This window comes from Xylona heveae, assembly GCF_001619985.1.
Source record: "Xylona heveae TC161 unplaced genomic scaffold L228scaffold_7, whole genome shotgun sequence".
Taxonomy (NCBI): domain Eukaryota; kingdom Fungi; phylum Ascomycota; class Xylonomycetes; order Xylonales; family Xylonaceae; genus Xylona; species Xylona heveae.
In genome coordinates this window covers 638275-662156 of record NW_017264199.1, presented here as the reverse complement: position 1 = coordinate 662156, position 23882 = coordinate 638275, and the positions used below count along the sequence as shown (strand labels likewise).

Here is a 23882-nt window from a genome sequence, read left to right as displayed (position 1 = left end):
CGGGAGCCGAATGTTGAATGTCGATGGTGTTCTGCAAGGCGCCTTTGATATTCTCAAAGGCAACTCAAGAGCAATTTCATGCTGAGTCAGCTCCTCTTGTCTCTAGGTTAGCCTGTGCTGCTATTTACCGGTGCCGATGCCATTGCTTTCCCCAGACAATGTACGTAAAAAATGTCAAGGCATGTGGCAAGATATGAGAAACAAGAACAGATCTCGGTCCAGTGCATTTCGACGTATCGGATGGCAATAGTGATTTTCGTATTCATTCATACGCTTACAAGCTGCTTCTGCCTCGTTTAACTGCATTGTAGTGCTTGCCCGAAGGAAAAGGGAGAAGCTCATGTTGACTCAGCGTGATCTGGCTTGGAGACAGAGGAAATCAGTAATATCTCGGGGGGTATATATTCCTACATGATACAGAGTAAGAGCCCTGCTTTTTCAATACCTACCTACCTAGGTATGGAAACATTAGTTATCAGATGTGGACGTCTGTGATGGGTAAATAATATTCCGAGGCAACCAAGCCACAGTTATTTACGGTCTTAAGCCAAGTAAATTAGGCGAGAGACTGCGCCACTTAGAGGAAATATCCTTTGCCCCCACTTTTGAGTCCCCTGCGCCTCAATGATAAACCTGGGGTAACTTCACCCTTAGAGAGAAACTCTCTGGAACAATCAATCCCATCCGTTAATCTTTGTGAAGATCCGATTGCACGGATCGAATGCTCTAAATATAATACCGGTCTTCCGTGAATGCTAGTTTTGCAGCTGCCTGTTGATGAAGGTCAGCGAAACAATCGTCACCTGAGACATTTCGTTGGTGCGGCAGAAGAAAGCCACAGGGCCAAGCTTTAGGCAGCAGCTAAAAGCTTCCCTAGGTCGACAAGCCATCTCCTTACATACGGCTCTCCGCCTGCATAACTTTAATCTATTCTTCAGAGATCCCTTTCCTGCTTCATTTTGTTTCTTTCGTTTTTCTCCTTTGACTTTTTTCACAAAGTACAATTTGCTCGCCTTTCATGCACCATGTCGATGCAAGAGAGCGGGATGCATCGAACGGCCCCTGGGCGGTTAACCAAAATATATTCGGACACGAAAAAGTCATATGACTTCACGACATCACCATCAGTAACCATGGACGGAGATCCTCAGCTTAGAAGTCTCCATCGGAGTTTACGGACCCAGAAAGACCGGCTGATGAACTGGGGGTTGGACTGGAGCGATAAGAATGCTCAGCAGGGTGATATCGATCAGCCGCTTGAACGTGCTGGTTTAACCAGTCTTGTGGAGAGCTTGATGACATCCATCAAGGAGATTCTCGATGAGGCAGAGAACATGTCTCGTAAGAACAATGGCCTTCCAGGCTATCGAGGCTGGGAGAAGAGCTCTCACCAGGGCCTTCATCACAGTCTTTGGACGGCGGCAGACAAAACGCGGCTGCATGATTTAGTCAAGGATCTAACTACTTCCATTGACACCTTGTATGATCTTTCAGGGTCCTTGAGAGGAGTCATGTCGCCTGTCGAAAAAGGAACTCAGCACAAGGAGAGCCTTCGGCGAGAGTATTTGCTTACCAATGATTATCCGTCTCCGGCGCTCTCAGGAATAGCTTCAGAACTTGGAGAGAAAGCAAAGTATCCAGAATTCTCTCCCGTTCAAGAAAGAGTGTTGGCCAAGATTGATCCTTCTGCCCTCATCTTTTCTGATCACTCTCCCTGGGCATCCTCACGTCCGCCTCCATACGAAGCCATCATGACACAATCCAACGAGCGAACGTTAGCTTACCTCCGAGATCCGAGCAGTATCTCTGAAAGGTGGATGGTGGAGACGTATGGAGTCCCGGTCGTACCGGTAATGATAGAGTATGCTGTGTTTGACCCAATCTACAGTCAAACTGGCATCGCTCCGCCACTGGATCGCTTGCATTCACTGGCGAGCGTACTTCATCACTGCGTCCAGCCCGGAAATTACCATACCAACGGCGTTTTAAGACTTGTGGGCTACTTTGAAGCTTCTAGCTCCTGCTACGGGTTGATTTATGAGCTGCCGAGATACGTTTCTCTTCTGCAAAACGCGTTTGAATTATCCTTGGCCGCAATCATGCCCATTAGTCTTTTGAGCATGCTCCAGGCCAATATCACCTCCTCAAGCTCCCAGTTTCCAGACTTGGAGGTTCGTCTTCGACTAGCATATGGCTTGACGTCGACTCTCTTTGAATTACACTCCCGAGGGTTCCTTCATCGTGGCATGAATAGTAACAATATCCTCTTGTTCCCCCAAGACAAATCGGCAAGCGGCACTTTCGTAAGATATCCGCCAATCGCCGAAAATAAAAACGCAGATCTTCGCAAGCCATACCTTTCCTCCTTTGATATATTCTCTGAAGATGGCGTTGATGCAAGCCAAGAATACAGGTCCCTGGACATTTATCGCCACCCCCTGGAACCTCGCCATGATAGCACGCGAAAGCAGAGATACTTCCCATCTTTTGACATTTACAGCCTCGGTCTTATCTTGCTCGAAATTGGCCTCTGGATGCCGCTCAGCAGCTTCTGGAAACACAAATATACCCCGGGCATGTTCAAGTCAAGGATTGAAACAATTTATGTCAAGAAGCTCGCGGCAAAGTGCGGAAGCTGCTACATGCGAGCTGTACAGCAATGTCTGGCGATAGGAGGTAGTGAACAAGTCAAACCCAAAGCTTATTCCGTCATCTTGGAAAGGTTGCAACGCTGCTGCATGATTGACGAGCATGACCCCCCACCTCAAATCTCGCCAATGCTGGAAACTCAGCTATCTCGAAACTCACCCGCCATCTCTTCGAGCTTTTCCCCATTATCGCTCTTCTCAATGCCCGTGGCTGGCTTCCCTGAGTTGGCGCTTCCTGCTTCGCGGAGCAGCCCGAGTCTTGGTCAGAAACAAAAAGAAAAGGAGTCCCAGTTTACCGTTCCCAGAAAATCCCTCAGTGCTGATAGCAGGATTTTCGACTCCAAACCCGCCCAATCCCCGATAACTGCATCACCGAAGCTTCAGCTAGAGCCTTTGGAAAGCCCGCCCAAAAAGCGCAAGATTAAAGTATATCCTGCCAGGGTGACGCCAGAGCTGCTATCTGATTGGCATGAAAATCTATTGCCTCGATTGGAGCGAATCTTGGAAAAGACTGTGAAAGACCCTTGTGAGACAGTGAGCATGGACCTCGTTAGTGCTGGCGAGTCCAAGGAGACTGCCAAACCCACCATTGTGGTGACTTGCTCTAGCGTGGTAAAGGTTAAGGCTGTTCTAAGTCGCCGTTTGAAATACGACAAGAGCAAGTACGAACTTCGCGTCCGGAAAGGAAAAGTGCGTCGATCAAAGGCTCCAGGCGGCCGCCGCAATGGCCCTCAGAAGTCACTGGTGAGCGATCCCGAGGAGCGAGATGCTTCCCCGGCAAATCCATTTCACCAGACACGCCCGCTTTGTGGAGCATCTATTGGAGCCTTCACGTTCAATGGAAATGGTTCGGGCGCAGGCTCCCATTCCGGTGCAGGCTCATATGGTGGCGTGGTCCTAATAGATGGCGAACCATTCGGGATGACAGTGCATCATCTGCTCGACGAGCCGAGTGATTTCGATGATAGTGATGCGGAGAGTAAAACTCGTTTGGATTCTGCTTCATCGGGCAAGGCTCGGCCGTCGATGGCAAGTAGAGGGGCCGAGGACCGTCGCTGGCAACCAATACAGACCGCTCCAGAACAGGGAATTGAAGATGACGAGGAGTACGCATACGAGATGACAGACGACGAGGGGTACAACGACTCTGCAGATGAAAGTCACTCGGAGCATACTGGGGAAGAATTCGACGACGTGGAAGAGTACAGTGAGGATGAGAGCGACGAGGAGTCTGACGATTCTTTTGGTGATACTGCAGGCATCAAGCCGGGAGACGGTGAGGGCTTGATCATCACGCAGCCCGCTTACCAGGATGTGGATGAAGGATTTTTCTTATCGTCGTCAGATAAAGACGGAAAGCACTTGAATGAGCATTCGCTTGGATATGTGCATGCGTCATCTGGATCAAGAAGACTCAAGCAAGGTGGCATCCATCACGAGATTGACTGGGCACTGCTCAAACTCCATGAAGAGCGTCTGCAGCCTTTTAATCTCGTCCAAGGCGGGAAGCGTTATGCTCGGAAAGGTGGCTGCCAGTCGAGGCCTACTTTACGGGACCCCGTCTGCCGCAATAATTACCACCCAGAGGAGGATCTGTACCCTGTGGAGGTTGCGGGGATGAATGATCTGGGCGGCAAGGAAGTGCACTGTTTTGGGCGTACGAGCGGCTTGCAACAAGGGGTTATCAATCCGGCCATGAGTGCGCTCAAGTTGAATGGTCGACTCACATTTTCCCACAGCTTCCACGTCTGGGGTAACTTTGGAAGTACGTTTCCTACACAAATGTCTTTGGCTGTCTCAATCTCACTCCTTCTGTTTCCATCCCATCCCCTCTGTCTCCGTATTCCTGTGGCGTTCCCACTGCTTTAAAGCACATTTGTCTTTGCTGCCACGCTTCAACCTTATTTGTAATATCGCTAACCTGAACAACGTACAGTGGGCGGCGACTCTGGAGCCTGGGTCATCGATAATGAACGTGGCAGCGTCTGTGGCCACGTCCTTGCATGGTCATCCAATTTCTTCACGACATACATTTGCCCCATGCAACTTCTCGTTCAAGATATTGCTCGCACCGTCAACGCTACCACCATTAGCCTTCCTCTCGGAGAACACATTGCACCCGCGACAGAGTCCTGCATAATGGCAGGTTTTGCTGGTCCCCGAGCACATCCTCAGCATCGATCGGTGCCGCTTGACATGTTCGCCCCAGCCGGTATCTATGCGCCCGAGGTGCCCTGGGACTTGAACGAGACCGAGGACGAGGGTGAAGGTGCCTACGAAGGCCGTGGTCGTTCTGAAGTCGGGTACTATGACGATGCCAATAAAGAGAATACCCGCACCGGCGACTACGGTGGTGACTACGCGTCTCAACTGACCGACGACGTAATGGACATGTTCAAAGCGCGCCTTCGTCGAAAAATCACCATCTCGGACTCTCTTGAAGGATTACGGATCCGATCGAGTCCAAGCCCTGAACCCGAGCCGGATATGCCTTCTCGCTCATCTACTGGCGCAGCATCATTGATGAAACCCCCTACTCGCCTTCCTCCTTTTCCTCCTTCTCCAACTGGCGCCACGGGAGCACGCTCACGCGCTCCCTCCGCTCCCTCCGCTCCTGGCTGCTCTCGCAAGGCGCCACTCCCGACAACTACGGCGCCTGCTGCTGTGCATCCTCGTCCGCATGCTCATGCGCAACGGCTGTCAAGCCAGCTGGCTCAGGGTTAGCAACAGTGAGCATTGCTCGTTATTTTATAGTTATCAGAATCTTGGTCATTTTTGTATCTTTGTCATTTTTTCTTCCATAGTCATTTTTCCCACATAGTCATAACTTCTATCTTAGTCATTACTTCTTTTCTTCGGCGTTCAGCATCTCAGCGTGTTCAATTTTCATGCCTACAATCACTTGCCGTATTTTTTTTTATTTTTTATTTTTTTTTTTCTCCTTCGCACACTCTCTCCTCTTCTCTTCTCTCTTCCTCTTCCCTCTTCCATACTCTTCCATGTTCTTCCCTTTTCTTATCCTTTCTTATCCTTTTTTTGTCCTTTCTAGAGTTCCTCATAATCTTCTCACTTTTCCTCTCACGGGATACAAATTTCAGTCGTGAACCATGGACTTGATACACACGAGGATAGTATATCCATATCATATCCATTTCTTCAATATCATTCACATATTTAGAAACAGTACCCATTGAGTCAATCACATAATAATAACGATGAGGTGTCTGGCAGAAGAAAAATTGCTATAATATAGAGTGCTATGATGATAATGATGACAATGATGATGATGGTGACAATATGATGGTGGTGAAGTAGATGTAGATGGAGATGGAGATGTACCTAGGATCTAGATGTAAAGGTAGACGATGATATAGATGATGTAGATGATGGATGGTGAATGCAAAAGGGCGGATAATCAATCTACTCGTTCCGATGCAGCAACTAGGTATGATATCAAAAAATCTGGGGTTCTTTATCCTTTTTCTTTTCTCGGTCGTATTTCATGCGTTGGTCCGTATCAACATCCCCCCCTTCCCCTCCGCCATTCTCCTTCCCCTTTCCCCTTTCCCTTTCCCCACTTTCTTCATCGGCGTAATACGAGGAAAGGGAGGCGCGACATGTGGGGTACTGTTTCCGTGCCCTGCCCTGCCCTCCCTTGTGCCCTAACAGGACAACTGCCCAACAGGACAACTGCACAGGTTCCCGCTTTAAGTAACCCAGTATGATTCACCGACACTGGATATAAAAGTGGTTCACTGATACTGGACATGAAAGTAAATGGTGGTGGTGATGGCTGTGAGGGGAAAAAAAGGAAAAGAAAAAGGGGAGGGAGATGGGGAGGATGAGGAGAAAAAAAAAAGGCTTATAAAGCGCCGTTTCCATTCGCTTTGATGGAATGGCCGTGACCATGACCGTGGCCATTGGCAGCGACGCGGTCAATGCCTGATGCTTTTGAAGCAACAGCGGGAGAGACAGAGATGGGGGCAGAAGCGCCAGTGGCCATCTTGCTAGCGTCGAGATCGTGTCGGGCAGCGTCGGCGGCAAAGGGGGATGCCGAAGTGGCAGTCTGGTTCAGCTGGATGAGTTCCTTGAGCATGATTTCGCGAGTGCGCGTGGTCAGGTCGTCGACGTCTTCGGATGTGAGGTTCGTAGTGGGGATAGGGTCGAGGACTGTTACATGAGTCAGTTGGGTTCGCTGTTTTACGGGATTATAGAACGAGATAATAGAACAAGATAATAGGACGAGATCATAGAAGAGAGTTTGATATGGTTTGGGATAGAAATGCCACGGGACGTGATAGTTCGTGTCAAGACAACGGGCCATAAGAGAAAAGAGGGATGGGGGGGGAGGGGAAACGGGGGAATGGAGAAATGGAGACGTAGAAAGGGGAGGAAGCGTTAAGATATGGGTACGCACCCTTGACAGGAATCTGGCCCGAGGTAAATTTCCGCTCCTTGACATTCAGCACGTTGGAGTAGTTTGCGACGACAATGGGGACAATGGGCACCTGCGCCTTGACAGCGAGATGGAAGGCGCCCTTTTTAAACGGCAACAAGTCCGGCTTGGTCGAGTAGGAGCGAGTGCCTTCGGGGAAAATGAAGACGCTTTGCTGGGAGGATATTAGCTCTGGTTCATTTTGATATCGGAATGGTAAATAAACACATGTAGAAGAGCAAGTGCCAATTGGAGAACAAAGGAATAGGAAAACGAACCTTTTCTCTTCGAATTTCTGCAGCCGCACTTTCAAATGCCGCCAGGGCAGTTTGTCGGTTCGCGCGGTCGATGAATACGGTTCCACTGAGTGCCACTGCCAATGGGTTAGCATTGAAAGTAAAAGACGGGAAAAGAGGGGAGGGGCAGGACGTACTGAACCATCCGAGAAAGGGAATGGCCTTGAGACTCTTCTTGGCCGTAACGCTGCAGTATGGAGGGAAGATTTCGCCGAGCATGAGCACGTCGAGTTCACTTCGTCTTGTCAGCCTTGTAATGCGCTTGTACTTTCTGCGTTTCCCCCCATCCTCATTGAAAACCAATCAACGAATAATGCCTTGTCCAAGTGTAATTTCTTTCATCCAGGGTAGTCCGAATATTTCCTCGACGGGGGAAAACCGCGTAACAAAGTTGTAAACTCACGTCTGATGGTTTCCAATAAAGACAGCCGGACGAGTCTGGAGGTTCTCCTTTCGATCCACTACAAACTCCACACCAGTGGTATATCTCATGACCCATTTAAACGAGCGCGCAGTCGCCCATTGGCTCACACGACCGTATCCGACCAGCCGGAGGACTATGGAAGCCACGACGCCGTACGTCGCGCAGCCGATCAGCGAGAGATATGAGGCGAGGAGGCGCGCGTAGAAGCCGCATTTTGGCAACGGTCCGAGGGACAGCACAAAGAGCATCAGGGTGATCGCGACGTAAATGGCCAGGAAATATTCCACGTATTCGATAAAGGACATGTTGTAGGAATGTTCGGTGAGGTGAGCTGTTCAGACCCCACTCCGCTTCTTATCAATGATTCTGCGTAAAATGCCGGGAGGACGGGCCCAGGCTCGTGGTGTCGCAGTCTCGCCGGGCGTCAAACCCAACAGTCGCTTGCAAATCAAAGTTCCCTGGGTATCCTGGCTCGTAATGCTTCCGGGGGAATTTACGCTCTGCGTGGTGAAACCGGTTGGATCCCGTTGAATACTTTGTGGTTCTCTCGTCCCTAATACTTTTCAACCCCGGAGTGAAGCGGGTTCGAGAAAAAGGTTCGACGTCGTGGCTCCGAGGTAGTAAGGATAATGGTGAATGCGGAGAAGGCGTCTGACCTGTTCCCAGACTGTGTGGAGGGGAAGGAGAAGAGTGATGATGGTGGTGGTCTTGTGGTTAGGGAATAATGTCTCGGATTTGCTTGAGTTTAGGTTGAATTAGTTGTGGTAGAGTCGAGTTAGTCTCCTCGGTGGGCGGTGAGTGACCGACAGGCACCGTTTGACGTGGGGCAGTCACGCTAGTCCTCTTTGGTTCTGGGGTTGTATTACTTGGTCTCCCTCTTCCCCATCTCTTTCATTGGCTCTTACTGTGTTGGTCCACTAAGTTATGCATCTTCTACCCTTACTCTAGTGGTAAATATTTTGATCCATAAGGTACATATGTTGAATAAATATTGTATAAAAACACATTTACTAGAAGCAGTTAGGGCATATAGATATACTAGCTGTATCTAGACTATCCTACCAACCATGGTATATTAACTACCTAATTCCACCCTATACCAGTACAACACCTTACCTCGACTACTAAACCCTGAAAGCATTAAGTTATTAACTGCAGTACAGTATCCTAGGACATACACTCATAACCTGAAGATATAATTAACTTTCTTATACTTTATAGTTCAAGGCATCAATTATATCCACGCGACACTATGACATACTTACCCCTGTCGTCATGTCTTCTGACTACGACTACGGAGGACTAATATACATTCCCACCATGACCATTCCCTCCTAAAGTAACCCTGCAGATGATAAGTTAAATGACATGTGAATCCAAGACCCCCATCCACCAAAACCCCCCCGGTCACAAACCCACAACCCCATCCTTATCAGAACTACCCCTGGTCTTCGCCAAGGAGCTCCGATAGTCCCCGTATCCCAGACCGCAGGGAATAATCCAAGAAAAAGAAAAAAACATCTTGTTGAGATGTTCGTTGCTCACCAGTCAACTAGCCCCCAACTTGCAGCTTGACCTTGCAGGCTTTACCCTGCACCTGCTGCAGTAACATTTTCATTCGCTACGTTATTGCTTCACGAGCATGCTAAAATTATCTTTTGGTTACTGAACACGATAATACAAAACATCGAATAATTGAAGCGTAATATTTTCGTTTCTAATTAATCATGCTAATACACCTACTCCTCACACTCATACGCAATTAAATACCGAGGCGGAAATAAAACAGACAGACAGACCCATGTTACATGTCACGCTCCCCACACACCCCTTATCCCTTGGACGCCATACAAGACTGTGACCTATCCCGCCATATCTCGACACCGTGCAAAAACTATTCAATGCTAAAATGGTGGAGGGTGAAAAAAGTTTGGCAAACACGAGAAAGAAGATAATATAGAGTGCAAGGCTGGAGGGCAAAGAAGAATACTACGCAGGAAAATAAAAGAAGGACCAGCCTACGCAAAGAATGTGGTAGTCCATATGAATGATGCGAAGAAGGATGCAAGACGAAAGGGGAGTATAGAGTCAAAAGAAGAAATCAGAGATAGCCTCCCATATGTGCTACTCAAGTAATAATGCAAGAAACTGCCATGATGCTAATGCTACCCTCGTACGCCACGTTTCATCGCCCTAGGGACCATTTCGTCTCACTTCGTCTCATGACATGTCGTCTTCGTCCTCCTCTTCTTCATCCTCTTCGTCTTCGAGCGACTCCATTGCGTCTTTGATATATTGTGCGGCCTGTTTTGCCCGTGTTAGTTGGTTGTCAATGAGAAATTCTTTCCACGTATAACCGCTGCGATTTATTCCATATATAACAGTATCGATACATACCTTTGGATCAAGATTGAGGGCAGTGGTAAAATGCTTAATCGCATTGGCCTTTTGATGGAGCATCTTATACAGTCGTCCCAAGAGGAAGTGCACATTCGCCTCGTCGGGGGCAAGGTCTTTGAGCAGCCGAAGTTCGGCAAGCGCCATATGGTTCTCTTGCAGCGTCATCAAGACGCGGGCCTTCTTGAATCGCGACAGTGCTGATCGTGGAGCAAGGTCGCATGCGCGAGAGTATTGGATTAGCGCCGCTTTTGGATTCTTCATCTTCTCAAGAACCTATCAGAAGACATGATTAGCCATTCGTCCATTGTAGGGATCGTGAGAAAAAAAAAATAGAAAGCTTTCTTACCACACCGATACAGCAGATTAGTACGGCATTTGTCGGATTGATCTCTGCCGCTGTGCGGAAATGCTTCTCCGCAACTTCGTACTTGCCCATCTTCTCGTAGACTTTTCCAAGACCATACCAGGCATTGTAATGCCGGCTATCGGCCGAAATTCCCTGGCGGTAACTTGTTAGAGCCTTGTCGTACTCTTCATTCGCGACATGCTCATGCCCTTGTAATGTGAATGCGTAGGCGAACTTGGGGTCTAGTTGCGTTGCACGTTTGAAGCATTTGAGCGCCTGGTCGTGTTCGCGCTGGAGCGAAAACGAGTTTCCTAAAGCGCACCATGCTTGTGGAGATAATCGATCCATGTCGAGCAGTTCGTGTGAGAGGAATGCCAATTCGACGTCGTTTTTCAGATGCCAAAGAATTGTAGAATATACCTCCATATCCTCCATCCTCGAGGGCGAAATGAGTTTTATCCGCTTAAAGTACTTTTCCGCCTCCACGTAATTGGCTTGCTCGTAGTAAGCTCTTCCCATTTGCGCAAGTACCCAAGGCGTTTCTCGCTGAGCCTGCGGCAATGTGCAGAATATTTGAAGCGCTTCTTGGCACTGGTAGCGTGTTAGAGCAAAATACGCCGCTCCCAACTTGGAAAAGACATCCAACAGCCATTGGAGCGCTTCTTGTTCCTTGGCGGCTTCGATGCTTGCGTGCCTCGCTGATGACGATGAGCTTGCGATTCGAGCCTCCTTCCCATCAAGATCAATGCCCTCAATAGGCTTGCGGTTACCACTCACGGCTCGGCCCAAACTGGATGCAGTGGCTGACCGGCCCTTGGCGCCGGTGGCCTTGGCCCTTCGCAGGTCTCTACTCTCTCGAAGCCCAATGCCTGCATTACTGGCTGTCGTGGCCTTGGTACTTGTCGGTCTAATCTGATTGAAGAGTCGCACACTCCGGCGTTGAGGAGCGGCAGTAGGGTCAGCGAGATGAGAAGAAAGGTTCGCCTGGCCCGTCACAGTGCGCTTCCGTTCTCCAGCCGCGCTGGCCGTGCTAGACGACCTCGTCGTAACCTGGTGATCACTATCATCCGCATCTCCCGCGAGGCGAGTACGCGACTTTGTCGTCTTGCGTAGTCTTGGGGGTATGTCCGCGCCCAAGTCGTAACCCAGACCTTGCAGCGTCCGTGTTCGGCGCAAAGGCGCGTGCGGGGGCTCCATCGGTGGAGCAGCAGCCATATAGGCTGCATCGACAGCGCTTGAATTGTTTGGGGGTGTCTCCAGTCCCTCGAAGCTGATTCCACCTCCACCGCCTACTGATGGAGCCATTCCGACGTGTACTGGCGCCTCACCATTCATCTTTCTGAAGAGATTCGAGGCAAGGCTAGATGAGCCAAACCCGACTTTCTCGTCTCCACTAATACCGTTTGTTGGTGCGCTAAAAGGATCATACGCCATTGGGGCAGAGTTGCCATTATTTTGTTGCGATTGCAGCGGTCCGACATTTGAAGGTGGCGGTGATTCTTCTAAAGTCCCCAGTGACCGTGGCTCGTCATGTGAGGAAGCTGAGAGGATCGCGAGCATCTCGGGTGTCATTTTGAAAATATTCGGAGTACGTATGTTCGCTCCTAGAAAAGTGTGTATCGAGTCAGACGCGATCAACAAAAAAAAAATCTTCGTTGTAGCAGCAATGCTTACCCGTATCACAGAGACCCAGAAAAGCATCCCACATGAAGGGATTTAACTTCAGCGCCTCGACATAGTATTCGACAGCCTTCTCTACATTATGATGCGCATGCCATAATTTACCAAGCAGGCAATACACTGCTGCTGCATCTGGGAGGGGTCGTCGAGTGGTCTCCGAGTGTTTGTCTATTGGCAAAGTCCACAGTCAGTTGCAACTTTTCTCAGTTCGTAATCTGCAGTGATCCACCCACTCCAATGATTTCTACCGCTCCAAAGACCTCTGCTCCGCTCCAGTGCAGCGATTCCTTCTGCATAACGTTCCAGACCCAAACATGCTTGAGCAAAAATGTAGGAGCATCCCAAATGAGTACCCCGCGCTCCCGGGCTCCTGCTGTAGTCAAACGCCGCTTTTAACTGACCGAGTCCCAGGTAGCATAACGCCACCAGATATGCGGCTTCTGAAGATCGAGGCTCATAGGCATGTAAGCGGCCGGCTAGGAAAAGGGCGTTTCTAAAGAGGTTGTTGTCCAGATTATAGTATATGAGATGTCGCAGTTGGTTCACGACGAATGGGTTTGTGGGCGGCATGATGAGATGCGGATATTAAATAATTATCACTGAATGAAAGACCGACGAAGTGTAATGTGTCCTGACAGTCGTCTTCGGCGGTTGAGAAAGAGGAGAGATGGGGTCGTGAATTGTTGTGGCGAGGCCCGATTCATTGAAGGTTTGTTGCAACTCAAGAAATACAGTATTTGTCGCACAGAGTTGTTGGATTATACCGGGCTTGTAAAAGTTTGTTCTTCAGTCTGTCGTGAAGAAAAAGTGAGGGTATCATGCGCCGCCGAAAGAGGACTGGTATGAGAGGCAGCACCTGGGTATGCGCATTTACGCCGGTTTAGGTCACGATGTCTGGCTAGTCAGCATCCGACCTGGGCCAAGGCGACATACGTTCGGTCGCAGAAATGAAATTGGACCGAGAATTATTGAGGTGGCTGTCACCGATCGAGACGTCCACGATATTGTCAGAGGATTTGATCGCAGGGTATGGACATATTCTGGGTTATTGTGGCCCTTTTGGTAAGAATCCTCGCGTTCCTCCGCTGTTGTGATGGAGGTTTGTGGTCGCGGGCTCTGGTTGGCTGGCGAGAAGCGATTGCCAGCGGTTGCCAGATGCAACAGAAGAGAAAGAGAGAGAACGGAAAAGTATCTCTCCTCTTGCGGCCACAACGAACTCTCTAAATTCTTCCGGAATGGGAACGGAATTTTACAGTATAAGCTGAATCTGAAGGGTTTGCATGATCAAAAATAAATAATAATTGTAGTCTGACTGAGCTTCTTTCTTCCTTGGCCATTTAGAAATCAAGTAAACAACCTGGTTCACTCGTCATGGTAGCTCCAAAGGGCCTCGGCCCGCCTTTTGGTGCCAAATTTGGCTGTGACTTGCGGTGTCTCTTTTTAGCGACATGTCTCCCGTTGATATCGTACTTCAAGGTATATGAATACAGCGGTTGACCACTTTTGCTGCCATTAATTCGCCACTCCGTTTCGTCATGGCTCAGGTAAGAATTCTATTCTGCTTCATCGTGCTCGGACATGCAGGAGCATAAATCGACTGACTCCAATTTATCGCTGCTATAGAAAGCGGCGAAGCAGCTCGCTGCCCGCAATGCGCAGTTGCTCAAACGCACCCATTTAATCGCCTTGAGCCTGCACGGTTTCTTCCTCCTTCTCAGACTTGTCCTCTTCCGCTCTCAGAGTACCAGAAGCACTCTGACTCCCTATTTGCTCCTCTCGGCACCTGCATTGCTCGTTGAGTTTTGGTTCGAGCGCATCGGTCGACCGAAATACGTCACCCGCCCGGGCAGCTCGACTGCAGAGCTGAAGAATAGTGGAGAGGATCTTGAAGCCAAGGGTCTCACCGAATACCTCTGGGACGTCCTCTACTGGACTTGGGGCTGTATCGCTGTGGCCGCCGTGTTCGGAAACCGCGCTTGGTGGCTTTGGGTGCGTTACATTCAACTGCCTAGCATTCCTCCTGATAATTCTGCAGATGACAAGGCTAACTGGACTTCATTCACAGATTGTTATTCCTCTCTATTCAGTTTGGTTGGCGTACACGACTTTTGGTGGCATGAAACAGGGCCTCGGTGGACTCGGCGGCGCCGATACCGGCGCACAAGCAACGAGCAACAGACAAAAGAAGATGGAGAAGCGCGGTGGCCAAAGGGTCCAATACCGCTAATAGATTTATTTTGAATTATTTTAGAATCCTATAGATTTCTTTTGGATTGTCTTTTTTGGCTCATCTCACAATTCTGTAGCATCTATTAAATAATGGGGCACCTGTATCATAGCCAGCCCCGCATCTCTATGTGCAGACTTTGCCAACAATGTTGACCAGATTTCATACTATTGTTTCCATCATACAGCAAGTCCGGGCCGAAAGACATCTTTGGAGACGTCACCGGGGGTAATTTCCAGTGCAGAAAAAGGTGATTCCGGGACTAATCATCTTTCTCATAATGCTGACATTGGCTCGCAATAACTCTGTGCAAATTGAGCACAGCTTCACGGTCAATATCCTTAGAAGCAGAAGACTTGGTCTTCGAGCTTGCTGACGGGCTTGGGCTTGACGTAGCCCTGAGAATCCAGAGCCTTCTTCATGGCGCTGACCATGGGCGGGGGTCCGCAGACAAGGATCTTAATGTCGCTCGCAGGAGCAGGCATATATTTCTACAGTCAAAATGAGCTAAGCGGATCATCAACCTTGATAGGCACACATCCATACCTTGATCGTTTCGGCAGTGACAAATCCAACGCCACCCTCCCACTTCTCGGGGGGGTTGTTGAGCACATAGTGAACTCTGAAACCGGGGTCTTCCTTGGCGAGCGCATCCAAATCCTCCTTCAGAAGAATATCCTCGTAAGTGACATTGGCGAATATGAGGTCAATCTCAGTAGTGTCGGTGCCGCCATTGCGAGGACGGTTGCGGATGATGGCGCGAATGATCTGGAGCATGGGCGTGATACCAGTTCCACCGGCAATCATACCAAAGTGCCTGACCATATTCGGAGTATAGACCATGGCGCCCTTGGGGCCCTTGAACTTCATCGTCTGGCCAATCTTGAGCGAATTGAGGTGCTTCGAGATGTTTCCGGTGGGGTAGCTCTTGACGAGGAGGTCAACGTGGCCGGGATTCTCATCGCCAGAAACGGGCGTGTAGGAGCGAACAACCTCCTTTGGCTGGCCGGGAATAGTGGCGGCGAGGGAAACATGCTGGCCAATGGGAAGCCCAAGGATATCCGTAGGGCTGGGGAGGGCAAAACGGTAGCTGGAATATGTCAGCGGAGGTTATCTCGGGAAAAAGCGACCAAGGAGAGGAGTAGAAACAGACATTGCGACGTTGTGTGAAAGGACCGTCTTCTCCTTTAGCTCGAAATGCTGATACTCGTTTGGCTTAAGCACCTTGCGGACCTCTATTGAACAAGAATAGCATCAGTAAGGTGTCCAAATTCATGCAAGGCAGCTCATAGCCTGTGCTTTCAAAAGATGCTTACGATTATTGTAAACCTTCCATCCTCCAAGGAGAGCGGCCACGCCCAGCGCATAGACAACCCACTCCTTCTTCACAATGGCGACACCGACGACAAGGAGCGCCGACGGGATGTAGACGCCATGAATGTACTGTGGGGAAAGGAACGACGCAGGCTTGACCTGATGAGCAGTAGCCATGGCGGAGAACAGCGAATTGACCTCAGATGAGGATGGAGAAAAAAGACGACGACGCTGAACAGAGAGAGAAATATGGAGTGAACAGTGTGTCAGACAAACATCCACTCGCTTCCCACCATCCGATTCGGCTCCGTTGGGAGGGTCTAGTTAGTCCAGCTATAACTCGTTCAGCTTCCCCCACAAGAAAGAAAAATGTCATATCATGCTGCTCACTATCATCCGTCCATGGACGCGTCAGCTAGTCTTTGGCAGTGATCGAGGCTTAATATATAAATAAATGAGAAAATATGATGCATTTACAAGATTTTTTTCTTGTTCTTGAAGATTCTCTAATTAAATACATAATCTTCGTCTCTTCAAGTTAACTACCTGGAAATACTGCTAATACCTGTGTGGTATCGGATCGTTAAGCTTATTATTCCGACGCCGGGTCTGTTGTCCCTATCCGGTAATCGACCAGGGACGGAAACCCCACTGGCAGTCATAACATTTCTACTTGGAGTACCTGAATCCCAAAAACAATATCCTCCACAATTCAATATCAGATTCCCTCGCCGACACCATGACCGGTCCAGCGCCTTTTCAGCTCAATGACACGGACCGTGAAATCTTATCTATGACTGATGAGCAATATCAGTTCCATACCTGGGAGGATCTGAAAAAGATTATAGGTAAGAAAGTTGCCTATTCATTGTACCATGTATCGTTATCCTTTCCATACCGCGGGGTTCTAATCCATATTGGCGAAAAAAAGCGAACAATGATCTTGCCGTTCTCAAACGCAAGCCTTCGGATTTGGTTCGATACATTGCATGGAGTAGCGGGGTCAAGGAACAATATGGGACAATTACAAAATACATTTGCGAAGAGCGGCTGCATTGGCCGCCACTGATCTCTGCGGATGGTGGAGTGGCGTTTACCTACAACAACCCCACCCCGTTCGCCGACCCGGCTGACTACAAGATCCTCCGGAACGACTGGCCGTACGGAGTCACGCCCGATATCACCCATATGGTGGTATGGCTGAAGACGCCAATCCCAATTGACTCGCAGACGGGAGACTTGACGCCTGAATCGCGAATGCTCATCGACGCATTTGTGGACAAGACGTTCACTTCGCGCTTGGGACCAGAGCGAGTGCAATGGTTCAAGAACTGGGCGCAGTTACAAAGCGTTCGTGGACTGGAACATGTCCATGTGCTCTTGAAAGATGCTCCACCGGAGCTCATCAAAGAGCTTACGGGAGAGTGACAAACACATTTGATAGGATTTTTTTGATTCTTTGCTTTGTTCGTGGACTGGAACATGTCCATGTGCTCTTGAAAGATGCTCCACCGGAGCTCATCAAAGAGCTTACGGGAGAGTGACAAACACATTTGATAGGATTTTTTTGATTCTTTGCTTTAGAAGGTTTATTATTAGAAGAGCGTACCTCCGTACCGCCGCCGCAGCATTTCGTTTCGCGTTCAAAGCATCAAGATCTTATCATATAGATAATCATTATCCTTCTAGTTATAGAGACCAATAATGCACGACTGGACATATCTCCAACATGGGCCCCCTTGTCCACCGTAGTCCCTTACCCCGCAAAACATGCCGATGATCTCCAGGGTCGCATGGGCCGAGGTGAAAGACAGACCATGACGGAAGAGGACCAACACCCTGAGACACGAGACTCCAAAGGGAGGAGAACACAACCCCAACTAAAACAACACCTTCTACAATGTGAAAATTTTCTCTCTTCTGAGCATCAATCGCTCATAATTGCTCCAAAAAAAAATAATATGAATATAATCTTCGCGCTCTAGCTCAACTTCCCGTCGCAAGGATGGCTTACATATACAACAGTCAACTAGTACGTCTCAAATCACATGGTCCTTCACTTCTTTCCCCAACCCTAACACTCATTTGCCCTCATAGTCTCAGCACATTGACACTCAAATTAGGATGCCTTTTCACTGTACCACATAATCCAAGAGGCTCCCGAGCCGTCCACATCCGCCGCCGGTCCCGCCGCGGCGCTCCCTGCGCTAGGCCATGCCATCGCAGGCTCTGTCGGCAGCGGCCTCTCCAATGTCGCAATATACCCCATATCCCTAATCACCACGCGGCTGCAAGTACAGCGGCAATTCCGAAAAGACCGCTCCACTGCCGATCCGGACGAGTACAAAGATGTAGTCGATGCCGCGCAGAAAATCTTCGCGCAAGAAGGCGGGATATCCGCCTTCTACCAAGGCGTGCTCCAGGACACAAGCAAAACCGTGGTGGACGCATTCCTTTTCTTCCTCGCCTACACTTTTCTGCGACAACAGCGCAAGACGGCACGCGCGGGCGTTGTCGCGCCCGGGGTCGGACAACTCCAATCCAAGACATTGCCTGTGCTCGACGAACTAGGTATCGGCGTATTAGCAGGCGCATTCTCGAAACTCGTCACCACGCCGATATCCAATATCGTTACACGCAAGCAGACCGCAGCAATGATAGCCGCGCGGTCCTCGACCGCTACGGCCTCGCAGTCCCTCAGCGTCAAGGATATCGCGCTGCAGATCCGCGAGGAAAAGGGCATTTCGGGCTTCTGGTCCGGATATTCCGCCAGCCTCATCCTCACGCTGAATCCCAGCATCACTTTTTTCCTGTACGAGACGTTTAAGCGCACTCTGCTGCCTCGGTCCCAGCGCGACAAGCCCAGCGCAAGAGCAACGTTTCTTCTCGCGGCAATTAGCAAGGCCATGGCCTCGTGCGTCACGTATCCGTTTTCACTCGCCAAGGCGCGAGCACAATTGTCGTCTGGTAATGCCGATGATGAAGAATCAGAATTAGAAACCCGTACCGCCCCGACTAGTACCGCTGAGACTGGTACTGGTACTGCAACTAATATTGGCACTGGTGCAGGTGCTGATCCCCTTGCCGCTGCATCCCTGCCGCCATCCTCTGCGTCATCGTCAAAACAGCCCAGCGATGCGAGTACACGTAAACGTAGATTGAATCTCAAGAATTTCAAGTTCCGAGTAACAGTCCTATCTCTCATTCTGCGCATCATTCGCACCGAAGGTCCCACGGCGCTCTACGAAGGTCTCGCAGGCGAATTACTCCGCGGCTTTTTCTCGCATGGCATCACCATGCTAGTGAAAGAATCCGTACACAAGTTCATTGTGCAGTTATATTTTGCCATTCTGCGCGTCTTGGATACGCAGCATCCCACGCTGTCCTTGTCGGGTTGGAGGACTTCTTTGTCCCCTTCTGGTTCGCGTTATCCTTCTTCGGCGTCGTCGGCGGCGGCGGAGGCAGCGACCGCAGCAAAGTCCTCGGCACAAGCACTTGCCTATTCGGCCACGCAGCAGACTCGCGCCGGTGTCAGCGCGCTCTGGGATAAGAGTCAGCAGGCGGCGCGCGAGGCAATGGATAGTGCGAATGACGCGGTAGAGTTTGTGACGGATTATATTGGCGATAATGGCGATGATGATGGTGGTAGTACTAGCGGTGGTAATGGTTCTGCTGGTGGTGGAGGGGGAGGAAATGGTCGAGGTTGAGAGTAACACAAATATGAATTGGATGAAACGTATATGCGAGTATTCAATTTTTGTGGGGATATGTAAAGCAAATGTGGGTAAAATTGCTGGCGGATCAGGAAAATAATGTGAATGTAACTTTCGATCTAGGTTGACCTTCAAAACTGTTGAAATTAGTACAAAGGGCCAAGTAATTTGACTCACGATATTCACGAGCATGCATTCCATACGCAAACACATAAGGCATAGCAATGACCAGTGATCTCAAAAGCAAGCAGATGATTTGTATTTCATCTACGTAGGCAATATATGTAACCGTTTGGTATAACAACTTTGATGAGAAAAAAAGAGAAGAAGGAAAAGAAAAGAAAAAGGCTTCCTGTCCCACAGAGTTATTTCCAGACCGCTAGCCCTCCCAAGTCCGCAGAATAAAACGCCACATTAGGTAGGTATTTGTACCGATTGTTGAGAAAATGAACAAAGCAGAATCAAAAGGACGATATAATGTCCCGACGCAAAAATAATTCAGCTCGAAAGACAACGTCGAGAGATATATGCAACGTGCGAGTTGGAATAAGAAGATAATCCATAGCGCCGTGCACTTCCTCTATCGATTCCATCAGACGCGTAAAATGCAAAGTTTGGCAGGAACGAAAAGCCAAGCAAGACACGCGAACTGGATTGGAAGAGGTCCAAGATTGGCGCAAATATCTAGCAAGGCGCGTATCGAGTTGAAATTGAAATCGGCAACGTGGCAGATCGCGAAATCGAGAATAAGACGCGTTTAACCACCGAAACCGTACAGAGTACGGCCCTGGCGCTTGAGAGCGTAGACAACGTCGAGGGAGGTGACGGTCTTACGCTTGGCGTGCTCAGTGTAGGTGACGGCATCGCGAATAACGCTCTCAAGGAAGCTCTTCAAGACACCACGGGTCTCTTCGTAAATCACTGTAGGGAAGAGCAATGTTAGTTTTCACATTGAAGAAACGAGGTGCCGAAGGTGGGATAGGAGGGGCAACATACTGGCTGAGATACGCTTGACACCGCCACGACGAGCGAGACGACGGATAGCAGGCTTGGTGATACCCTGGATGTTGTCACGCAAGATCTTCCGGTGACGCTTGGCACCACCCTTTCCGAGGCCCTTGCCGCCCTTGCCACCTATGAGATAACGTTAGCATTGAATAACCCTGATATCGAAACCAAATGAACGACGGTATTAATCTCAGATCAATCTAAGGTAATAATGGATAGGATGAAGCTATATCAATGTTGAATATGTTGATGAGGGCAGGAGTGCTCGGCAGACGCGTTGTGTTGCAACACCATCACGACTATCGCGAAGCGCGATGAAGCGCGACACAACGACGAAGGGGCAAAAATCGTGTAAGAATGGGAATAGTAGGATAATTACTTACGTCCAGTCATTGTGAGAAGTGGATGAATTTAAAAGAAGAAGTTTTTATGAAAGATGAAGCGTTGCAGAGCGACGCGTTGATGATGGATGATGGAAGTTGGGAAAGGTGGTGATGTCGTAGTGGGAAATGGGGTGAAAGGAGGAGAAAGAAGAGAAGGGGAAAGGTGGGTTCTTAGAATAAATACCTCAGCAGCAAGACGAGTGATCCAGAGTGTCTTTGGAAGGCAGCGAGACGGAGCTAAACTCTTCTCGGTTGTGGAGGGGGGCAAAAGAAATCGAAAATCCGATAGAGGCGGAAGCGAAAAAAGGAGCGTTACGAAGTGCTCAATTCCAGCACTTTGAAAAGGCAGTATTTGGGGGGGTCACTTTGTGCTGGAGAAAGATTCCATCACTTCACACGCACACCGATATGTACGGGAGGTACGTACCGCAATAAGCGGGACAGAGAGGTCGTTGTCTCTTTCCATCGGCTGCCGGCTGCCAGCTGCCCCTCCACAAAAGCTTTCGCCCGTTTCAGTTTAAGGTAAAGCTCATCGTCCAAGCGAAAGAAACCCGGAGCCTATCAGTTTTAGCGAGAAAAGATGCGATGGATCAACTGAATCCGGGCATGGTAAGGAATTTAAGCTGCCCCAAGTGGCCTGTCGCCTGGGTCGACGCGTTCCTGAGTCGCGACTATCAACCTCATCACATCCTGACAATTTTCTAAGCTTGTAGAGAACGTAAAATGACATCAATTGGTACCGTAACCACGTATAGAACCAGTATACGGACATATGAGGCACTCCTTTCCCTTTCCCTTTCTCCCATATCACTTCGCAGACTGAAGTACATCCATTCCGTAGCTCCGGATCGTTAAATTGACGATTCGCCCCGTTTGTTGCCTGCTGACCAAGCAAGTCTTTCCAACTCTCCCCGCTGGTGGGGTGAAGCAAAAATTACGCCGAAAAAAAAAAACGATCCACCACAAAACGGTTGGCAAAAAAGAATTCCGTGACGGGGAGTCGAACCCCGGGCTGGTCGGGACACGAGTACATACAGGCTAAGCCTGAGGTTGCGCTTGAGAGCGACCGATGTTACCGCTACACCATCACGGAGACTTGATGAAAGACTTTGGTTTGTAGATCCATACACATAGAGCCAGCCAACTACTAATCTTTGTCTACTCATATTTTGGCACTTAAAGCACAGGTTCGTGCCATTTGAAACTAAGCAGAATTGGTTACAATCTTGTGCGGACAGCTAGGACACTTCGAAGAAAACTTACCTGCTCATCGGTATGGCATATCAGTGTGTCATGTTTCGAACCCTTGGCACCAATGGACGCCACCACGGCATCCTCAGGCTTGGAATTCTTCTGCTCGTCCAGTTTGAAGCCTAGGCACTGGCACTTTTCAACTACTTTGGCACGCAGCTTATCTCCTTTCTCGCCGATGCCACCAGCAAATACTAGCGCATCGACCTTGCCCTCCAACTTCACATAATAACTTCCAACAAAGCCCACAATGCGGTCGACAAGGATATCAAAAGCCAGTTGGCATTGCGGATCATCTGAGGCTGAAATTTTGCCAAAGTCAGTGGTCCCGGTGAGCGCCTTCCAGCCGGACTTAAGATTCAAGATTTCTTCAGCCTGCACCCAGTCAGCATGAAATCAGTCGGCTTTTTGTCGTACGCACTTACAGTGCTGAGATGCATTTCCTTGGTGCTGCTTTGGCTTAATTTTCCGGCATCGCTGGTGTAATGAAAAACTAAGCTGCAGTATGTGTGAGCATGTCAATCTTCTGCAACATTCCCGGTGCCACGAACCTTGGATCAATGCTTCCACTTCTTGTAGCACCCGGCAATCCGGCTAGCGGGGTCAAACCCATCCTGATTTCTATCAGTCCAATCCTCTAACTTTCTGAGAGCGCGGGTGCTCACGTATTATCAACCGATTTGCCCTTTAGAACCGCGCATGCCGACGCACCACTGCCCAGATGAAGTGCAATAATATTGACATTGTCCTGCGGCTTCTTTAGAAATTCCGCTACTGCCCTTGTGATGAAAGCGTAACTGATTCCGTGAAAGCCGTATTTCCGCAACTGGTTCCTCTTTGCAATTTCTTGGTCGATGGGATACGTTCGGACACATTCGGGCATCGTATTGTGGAAGGAAGAGTCGAAATACGCAATATTTTTCGATCCTGGTAGCTCTTTTACGCAGGCTCGGATGATTGCTAACGCGCGAACATTGTGCCTATAGTCGTAAGTTATTGTACACTTTTGAGAAGGGCGTGCTGCACATACAATGGCGCTAAGTCGGAAAGATCTTCGAGATAATGGTATGTGTCGTGGTTGATGACTTGAGCTGTCGGATAACTGCCTCCATGCACGACACGGTGACAGGTAAAAGCAATATCGTTGCGGTTCTGGAGATCTGCGAGCCCTTTGTCTTGGGTCAAATGATCTAGAATGTACTTGAAGGCGTCATCCTGAGAAGTTATTCCGTCCAGCTCTTTATCCTTGATCTTCTCGCTGCCTCTCTCATATGTCAACTTCACAGGTGGAGCGGTCAAACCTGCCACTTGCACTTCAGCGAGCTGTGTGGGTGGCCGACCCTCCCCAACTGCCTTATAGACTGATACTTTGACGGAGGAGGATCCGGCGTTGATCGACAAGATAATTTTAGCCATGATTGATCTTTTCTTATTGCTATTGTTGTGGCTGTTTTGCTTCGATTCAAGTCTGATCTAATTGAATGGCGAGCTTCGAGGTCTTAGATGTAACCCAATGTTGAATAGAGTAGAATGCAACGTGTATATACAATACCTTGGTGGCCGATAGCTTCCCCCTGGACTTGTTACTGCAGTGCCATACTCAATTATCATACACACATTAAATCTTAGATGGTTCTTGAGTCTGACGTATCGGTCCTGGTTAATGTTTCGCAGGCAGACCGTGAGCCGAGGTATCTTGAGCTCTTGTTTCAGACCAAAAGAAGGAGGGTCGGGGCAATGAGCTCAACCGTGCAGGA

General features: G+C 49.2%; 11 protein-coding genes and 1 non-coding gene across 12 annotated transcripts; 4 read left to right on the top strand and 8 right to left on the bottom strand.

Annotated features, from left to right (window-relative positions):
• Positions 1 to 1025: 1025 nt before the first annotated feature.
• L228DRAFT_239646 (hypothetical protein) lies at positions 1026 to 5372 on the top strand (the record flags this gene model as incomplete). The annotated part of the gene is made up of 2 exons (XM_018331166.1): positions 1026 to 4413; positions 4585 to 5372. The coding sequence occupies 2 exons, from the start codon at positions 1026 to 1028 to the stop codon at positions 5370 to 5372; spliced, it is 4176 nt and encodes a 1391-aa protein (XP_018187248.1).
• A 100-nt stretch (positions 5373 to 5472) lies between these two features.
• Positions 5473 to 5935, bottom strand: L228DRAFT_157890 (hypothetical protein). The gene has a single exon (XM_018329370.1). It carries the CDS (start codon positions 5837 to 5839, stop codon positions 5573 to 5575), a length of 267 nt encoding a protein of 88 aa, XP_018187247.1. The 5' UTR covers positions 5840 to 5935; the 3' UTR covers positions 5473 to 5572.
• Positions 5936 to 6441: 506 nt separating this feature from the next.
• L228DRAFT_157888 (putative 1-acylglycerol-3-phosphate acyltransferase) lies at positions 6442 to 8578 on the bottom strand. The gene is made up of 5 exons (XM_018329369.1): positions 7783 to 8578; positions 7517 to 7614; positions 7362 to 7456; positions 7066 to 7258; positions 6442 to 6818 (listed from the first exon to the last, which is right to left on the bottom strand). Exons 1-5 carry the CDS (start codon positions 8106 to 8108, stop codon positions 6511 to 6513), a joined length of 1020 nt encoding a protein of 339 aa, XP_018187246.1. The 5' UTR covers positions 8109 to 8578; the 3' UTR covers positions 6442 to 6510.
• A 1086-nt stretch (positions 8579 to 9664) lies between these two features.
• On the bottom strand, positions 9665 to 13243 carry L228DRAFT_248414 (TPR-like protein). Its single transcript, XM_018332845.1, has 5 exons — positions 12463 to 13243; positions 12224 to 12397; positions 10550 to 12153; positions 10201 to 10476; positions 9665 to 10107 (listed from the first exon to the last, which is right to left on the bottom strand). Exons 1-5 carry the CDS (start codon positions 12797 to 12799, stop codon positions 10024 to 10026), a joined length of 2475 nt encoding a protein of 824 aa, XP_018187245.1. The 5' UTR covers positions 12800 to 13243; the 3' UTR covers positions 9665 to 10023.
• Positions 13244 to 13683: 440 nt separating this feature from the next.
• Positions 13684 to 14686, top strand: L228DRAFT_261832 (hypothetical protein). The gene is made up of 3 exons (XM_018334367.1): positions 13684 to 13773; positions 13853 to 14218; positions 14295 to 14686. The coding sequence occupies exons 1-3, from the start codon at positions 13765 to 13767 to the stop codon at positions 14454 to 14456; spliced, it is 537 nt and encodes a 178-aa protein (XP_018187244.1). The 5' UTR covers positions 13684 to 13764; the 3' UTR covers positions 14457 to 14686.
• L228DRAFT_248412 (NADH-cytochrome b5 reductase 1) lies at positions 14429 to 16061 on the bottom strand. Its single transcript, XM_018332844.1, has 4 exons — positions 15773 to 16061; positions 15610 to 15691; positions 15003 to 15546; positions 14429 to 14947 (listed from the first exon to the last, which is right to left on the bottom strand). The coding sequence occupies exons 1-4, from the start codon at positions 15945 to 15947 to the stop codon at positions 14798 to 14800; spliced, it is 951 nt and encodes a 316-aa protein (XP_018187243.1). The 5' UTR covers positions 15948 to 16061; the 3' UTR covers positions 14429 to 14797.
• Positions 16062 to 16474: 413 nt separating this feature from the next.
• Positions 16475 to 17479, top strand: L228DRAFT_248411 (hypothetical protein). Its single transcript, XM_018332843.1, has 2 exons — positions 16475 to 16618; positions 16702 to 17479. The coding sequence occupies exons 1-2, from the start codon at positions 16510 to 16512 to the stop codon at positions 17196 to 17198; spliced, it is 606 nt and encodes a 201-aa protein (XP_018187242.1). The 5' UTR covers positions 16475 to 16509; the 3' UTR covers positions 17199 to 17479.
• Positions 17480 to 17656: 177 nt separating this feature from the next.
• On the top strand, positions 17657 to 19677 carry L228DRAFT_248410 (mitochondrial carrier). Its single transcript, XM_018332842.1, has 2 exons — positions 17657 to 17802; positions 17894 to 19677. Exons 1-2 carry the CDS (start codon positions 17776 to 17778, stop codon positions 19475 to 19477), a joined length of 1611 nt encoding a protein of 536 aa, XP_018187241.1. The 5' UTR covers positions 17657 to 17775; the 3' UTR covers positions 19478 to 19677.
• A 75-nt stretch (positions 19678 to 19752) lies between these two features.
• Positions 19753 to 20996, bottom strand: L228DRAFT_248409 (histone-fold-containing protein). The gene is made up of 3 exons (XM_018332841.1): positions 20875 to 20996; positions 20480 to 20617; positions 19753 to 20404 (listed from the first exon to the last, which is right to left on the bottom strand). The coding sequence occupies exons 1-3, from the start codon at positions 20882 to 20884 to the stop codon at positions 20241 to 20243; spliced, it is 312 nt and encodes a 103-aa protein (XP_018187240.1). The 5' UTR covers positions 20885 to 20996; the 3' UTR covers positions 19753 to 20240.
• Positions 20997 to 21652: 656 nt separating this feature from the next.
• Positions 21653 to 22125, bottom strand: L228DRAFT_157771 (hypothetical protein). Its single transcript, XM_018329368.1, has one exon. It carries the CDS (start codon positions 22038 to 22040, stop codon positions 21726 to 21728), a length of 315 nt encoding a protein of 104 aa, XP_018187239.1. The 5' UTR covers positions 22041 to 22125; the 3' UTR covers positions 21653 to 21725.
• L228DRAFT_t86 lies at positions 21860 to 21967 on the bottom strand. The gene has a single exon. It is a non-coding gene; the product is annotated as a tRNA-Glu (tRNA).
• On the bottom strand, positions 22093 to 23541 carry L228DRAFT_212224 (acetate kinase; the record flags this gene model as incomplete). Its single annotated transcript, XM_018329932.1, has 5 exons — positions 22093 to 22500; positions 22551 to 22623; positions 22677 to 22739; positions 22791 to 23105; positions 23156 to 23541. 5 exons carry the CDS (start codon positions 23539 to 23541, stop codon positions 22093 to 22095), a joined length of 1245 nt encoding a protein of 414 aa, XP_018187238.1.
• Between the last annotated feature and the right edge of the window lie 341 nt (positions 23542 to 23882).

Coding starts and splice junctions, on each gene's coding strand:
- L228DRAFT_157890 (XM_018329370.1), bottom strand. CDS start 5,839: ATGGGTACTGTTTCTAAATATGTGAATGATATTGAAGAAATGGATATG.
- L228DRAFT_157888 (XM_018329369.1), bottom strand. CDS start 8,108: ATGTCCTTTATCGAATACGTGGAATATTTCCTGGCCATTTACGTCGCG. Junction 7,615..7,782: donor TTTATTGGAAACCATCAGAC/GTGAGTTTACAA, acceptor GACAAGACGAAG/TGAACTCGACGTGCTCATGC. Junction 6,819..7,065: donor GGGCCAGATTCCTGTCAAGG/GTGCGTACCCAT, acceptor CTCATGTAACAG/TCCTCGACCCTATCCCCACT.
- L228DRAFT_248414 (XM_018332845.1), bottom strand. CDS start 12,799: ATGCCGCCCACAAACCCATTCGTCGTGAACCAACTGCGACATCTCATA. Junction 10,477..10,549: donor TAATCTGCTGTATCGGTGTG/GTAAGAAAGCTT, acceptor GTCTTCTGATAG/GTTCTTGAGAAGATGAAGAA. Junction 10,108..10,200: donor CCCTCAATCTTGATCCAAAG/GTATGTATCGAT, acceptor CGGGCAAAACAG/GCCGCACAATATATCAAAGA.
- L228DRAFT_261832 (XM_018334367.1), top strand. Junction 14,219..14,294: donor ACCGCGCTTGGTGGCTTTGG/GTGCGTTACATT, acceptor CTTCATTCACAG/ATTGTTATTCCTCTCTATTC.
- L228DRAFT_248412 (XM_018332844.1), bottom strand. CDS start 15,947: ATGGCTACTGCTCATCAGGTCAAGCCTGCGTCGTTCCTTTCCCCACAG. Junction 15,547..15,609: donor CTTTCACACAACGTCGCAAT/GTCTGTTTCTAC, acceptor GACATATTCCAG/CTACCGTTTTGCCCTCCCCA. Junction 14,948..15,002: donor TCACTGCCGAAACGATCAAG/GTATGGATGTGT, acceptor TTTTGACTGTAG/AAATATATGCCTGCTCCTGC.
- L228DRAFT_248411 (XM_018332843.1), top strand. CDS start 16,510: ATGACCGGTCCAGCGCCTTTTCAGCTCAATGACACGGACCGTGAAATC. Junction 16,619..16,701: donor GGATCTGAAAAAGATTATAG/GTAAGAAAGTTG, acceptor GGCGAAAAAAAG/CGAACAATGATCTTGCCGTT.
- L228DRAFT_248410 (XM_018332842.1), top strand. CDS start 17,776: ATGGCTTACATATACAACAGTCAACTA. Junction 17,803..17,893: donor ACATATACAACAGTCAACTA/GTACGTCTCAAA, acceptor CACTCAAATTAG/GATGCCTTTTCACTGTACCA.
- L228DRAFT_248409 (XM_018332841.1), bottom strand. Junction 20,405..20,479: donor TGTCAAGCGTATCTCAGCCA/GTATGTTGCCCC, acceptor TCTTCCCTACAG/TGATTTACGAAGAGACCCGT.
- L228DRAFT_157771 (XM_018329368.1), bottom strand. CDS start 22,040: ATGAGTAGACAAAGATTAGTAGTTGGCTGGCTCTATGTGTATGGATCT.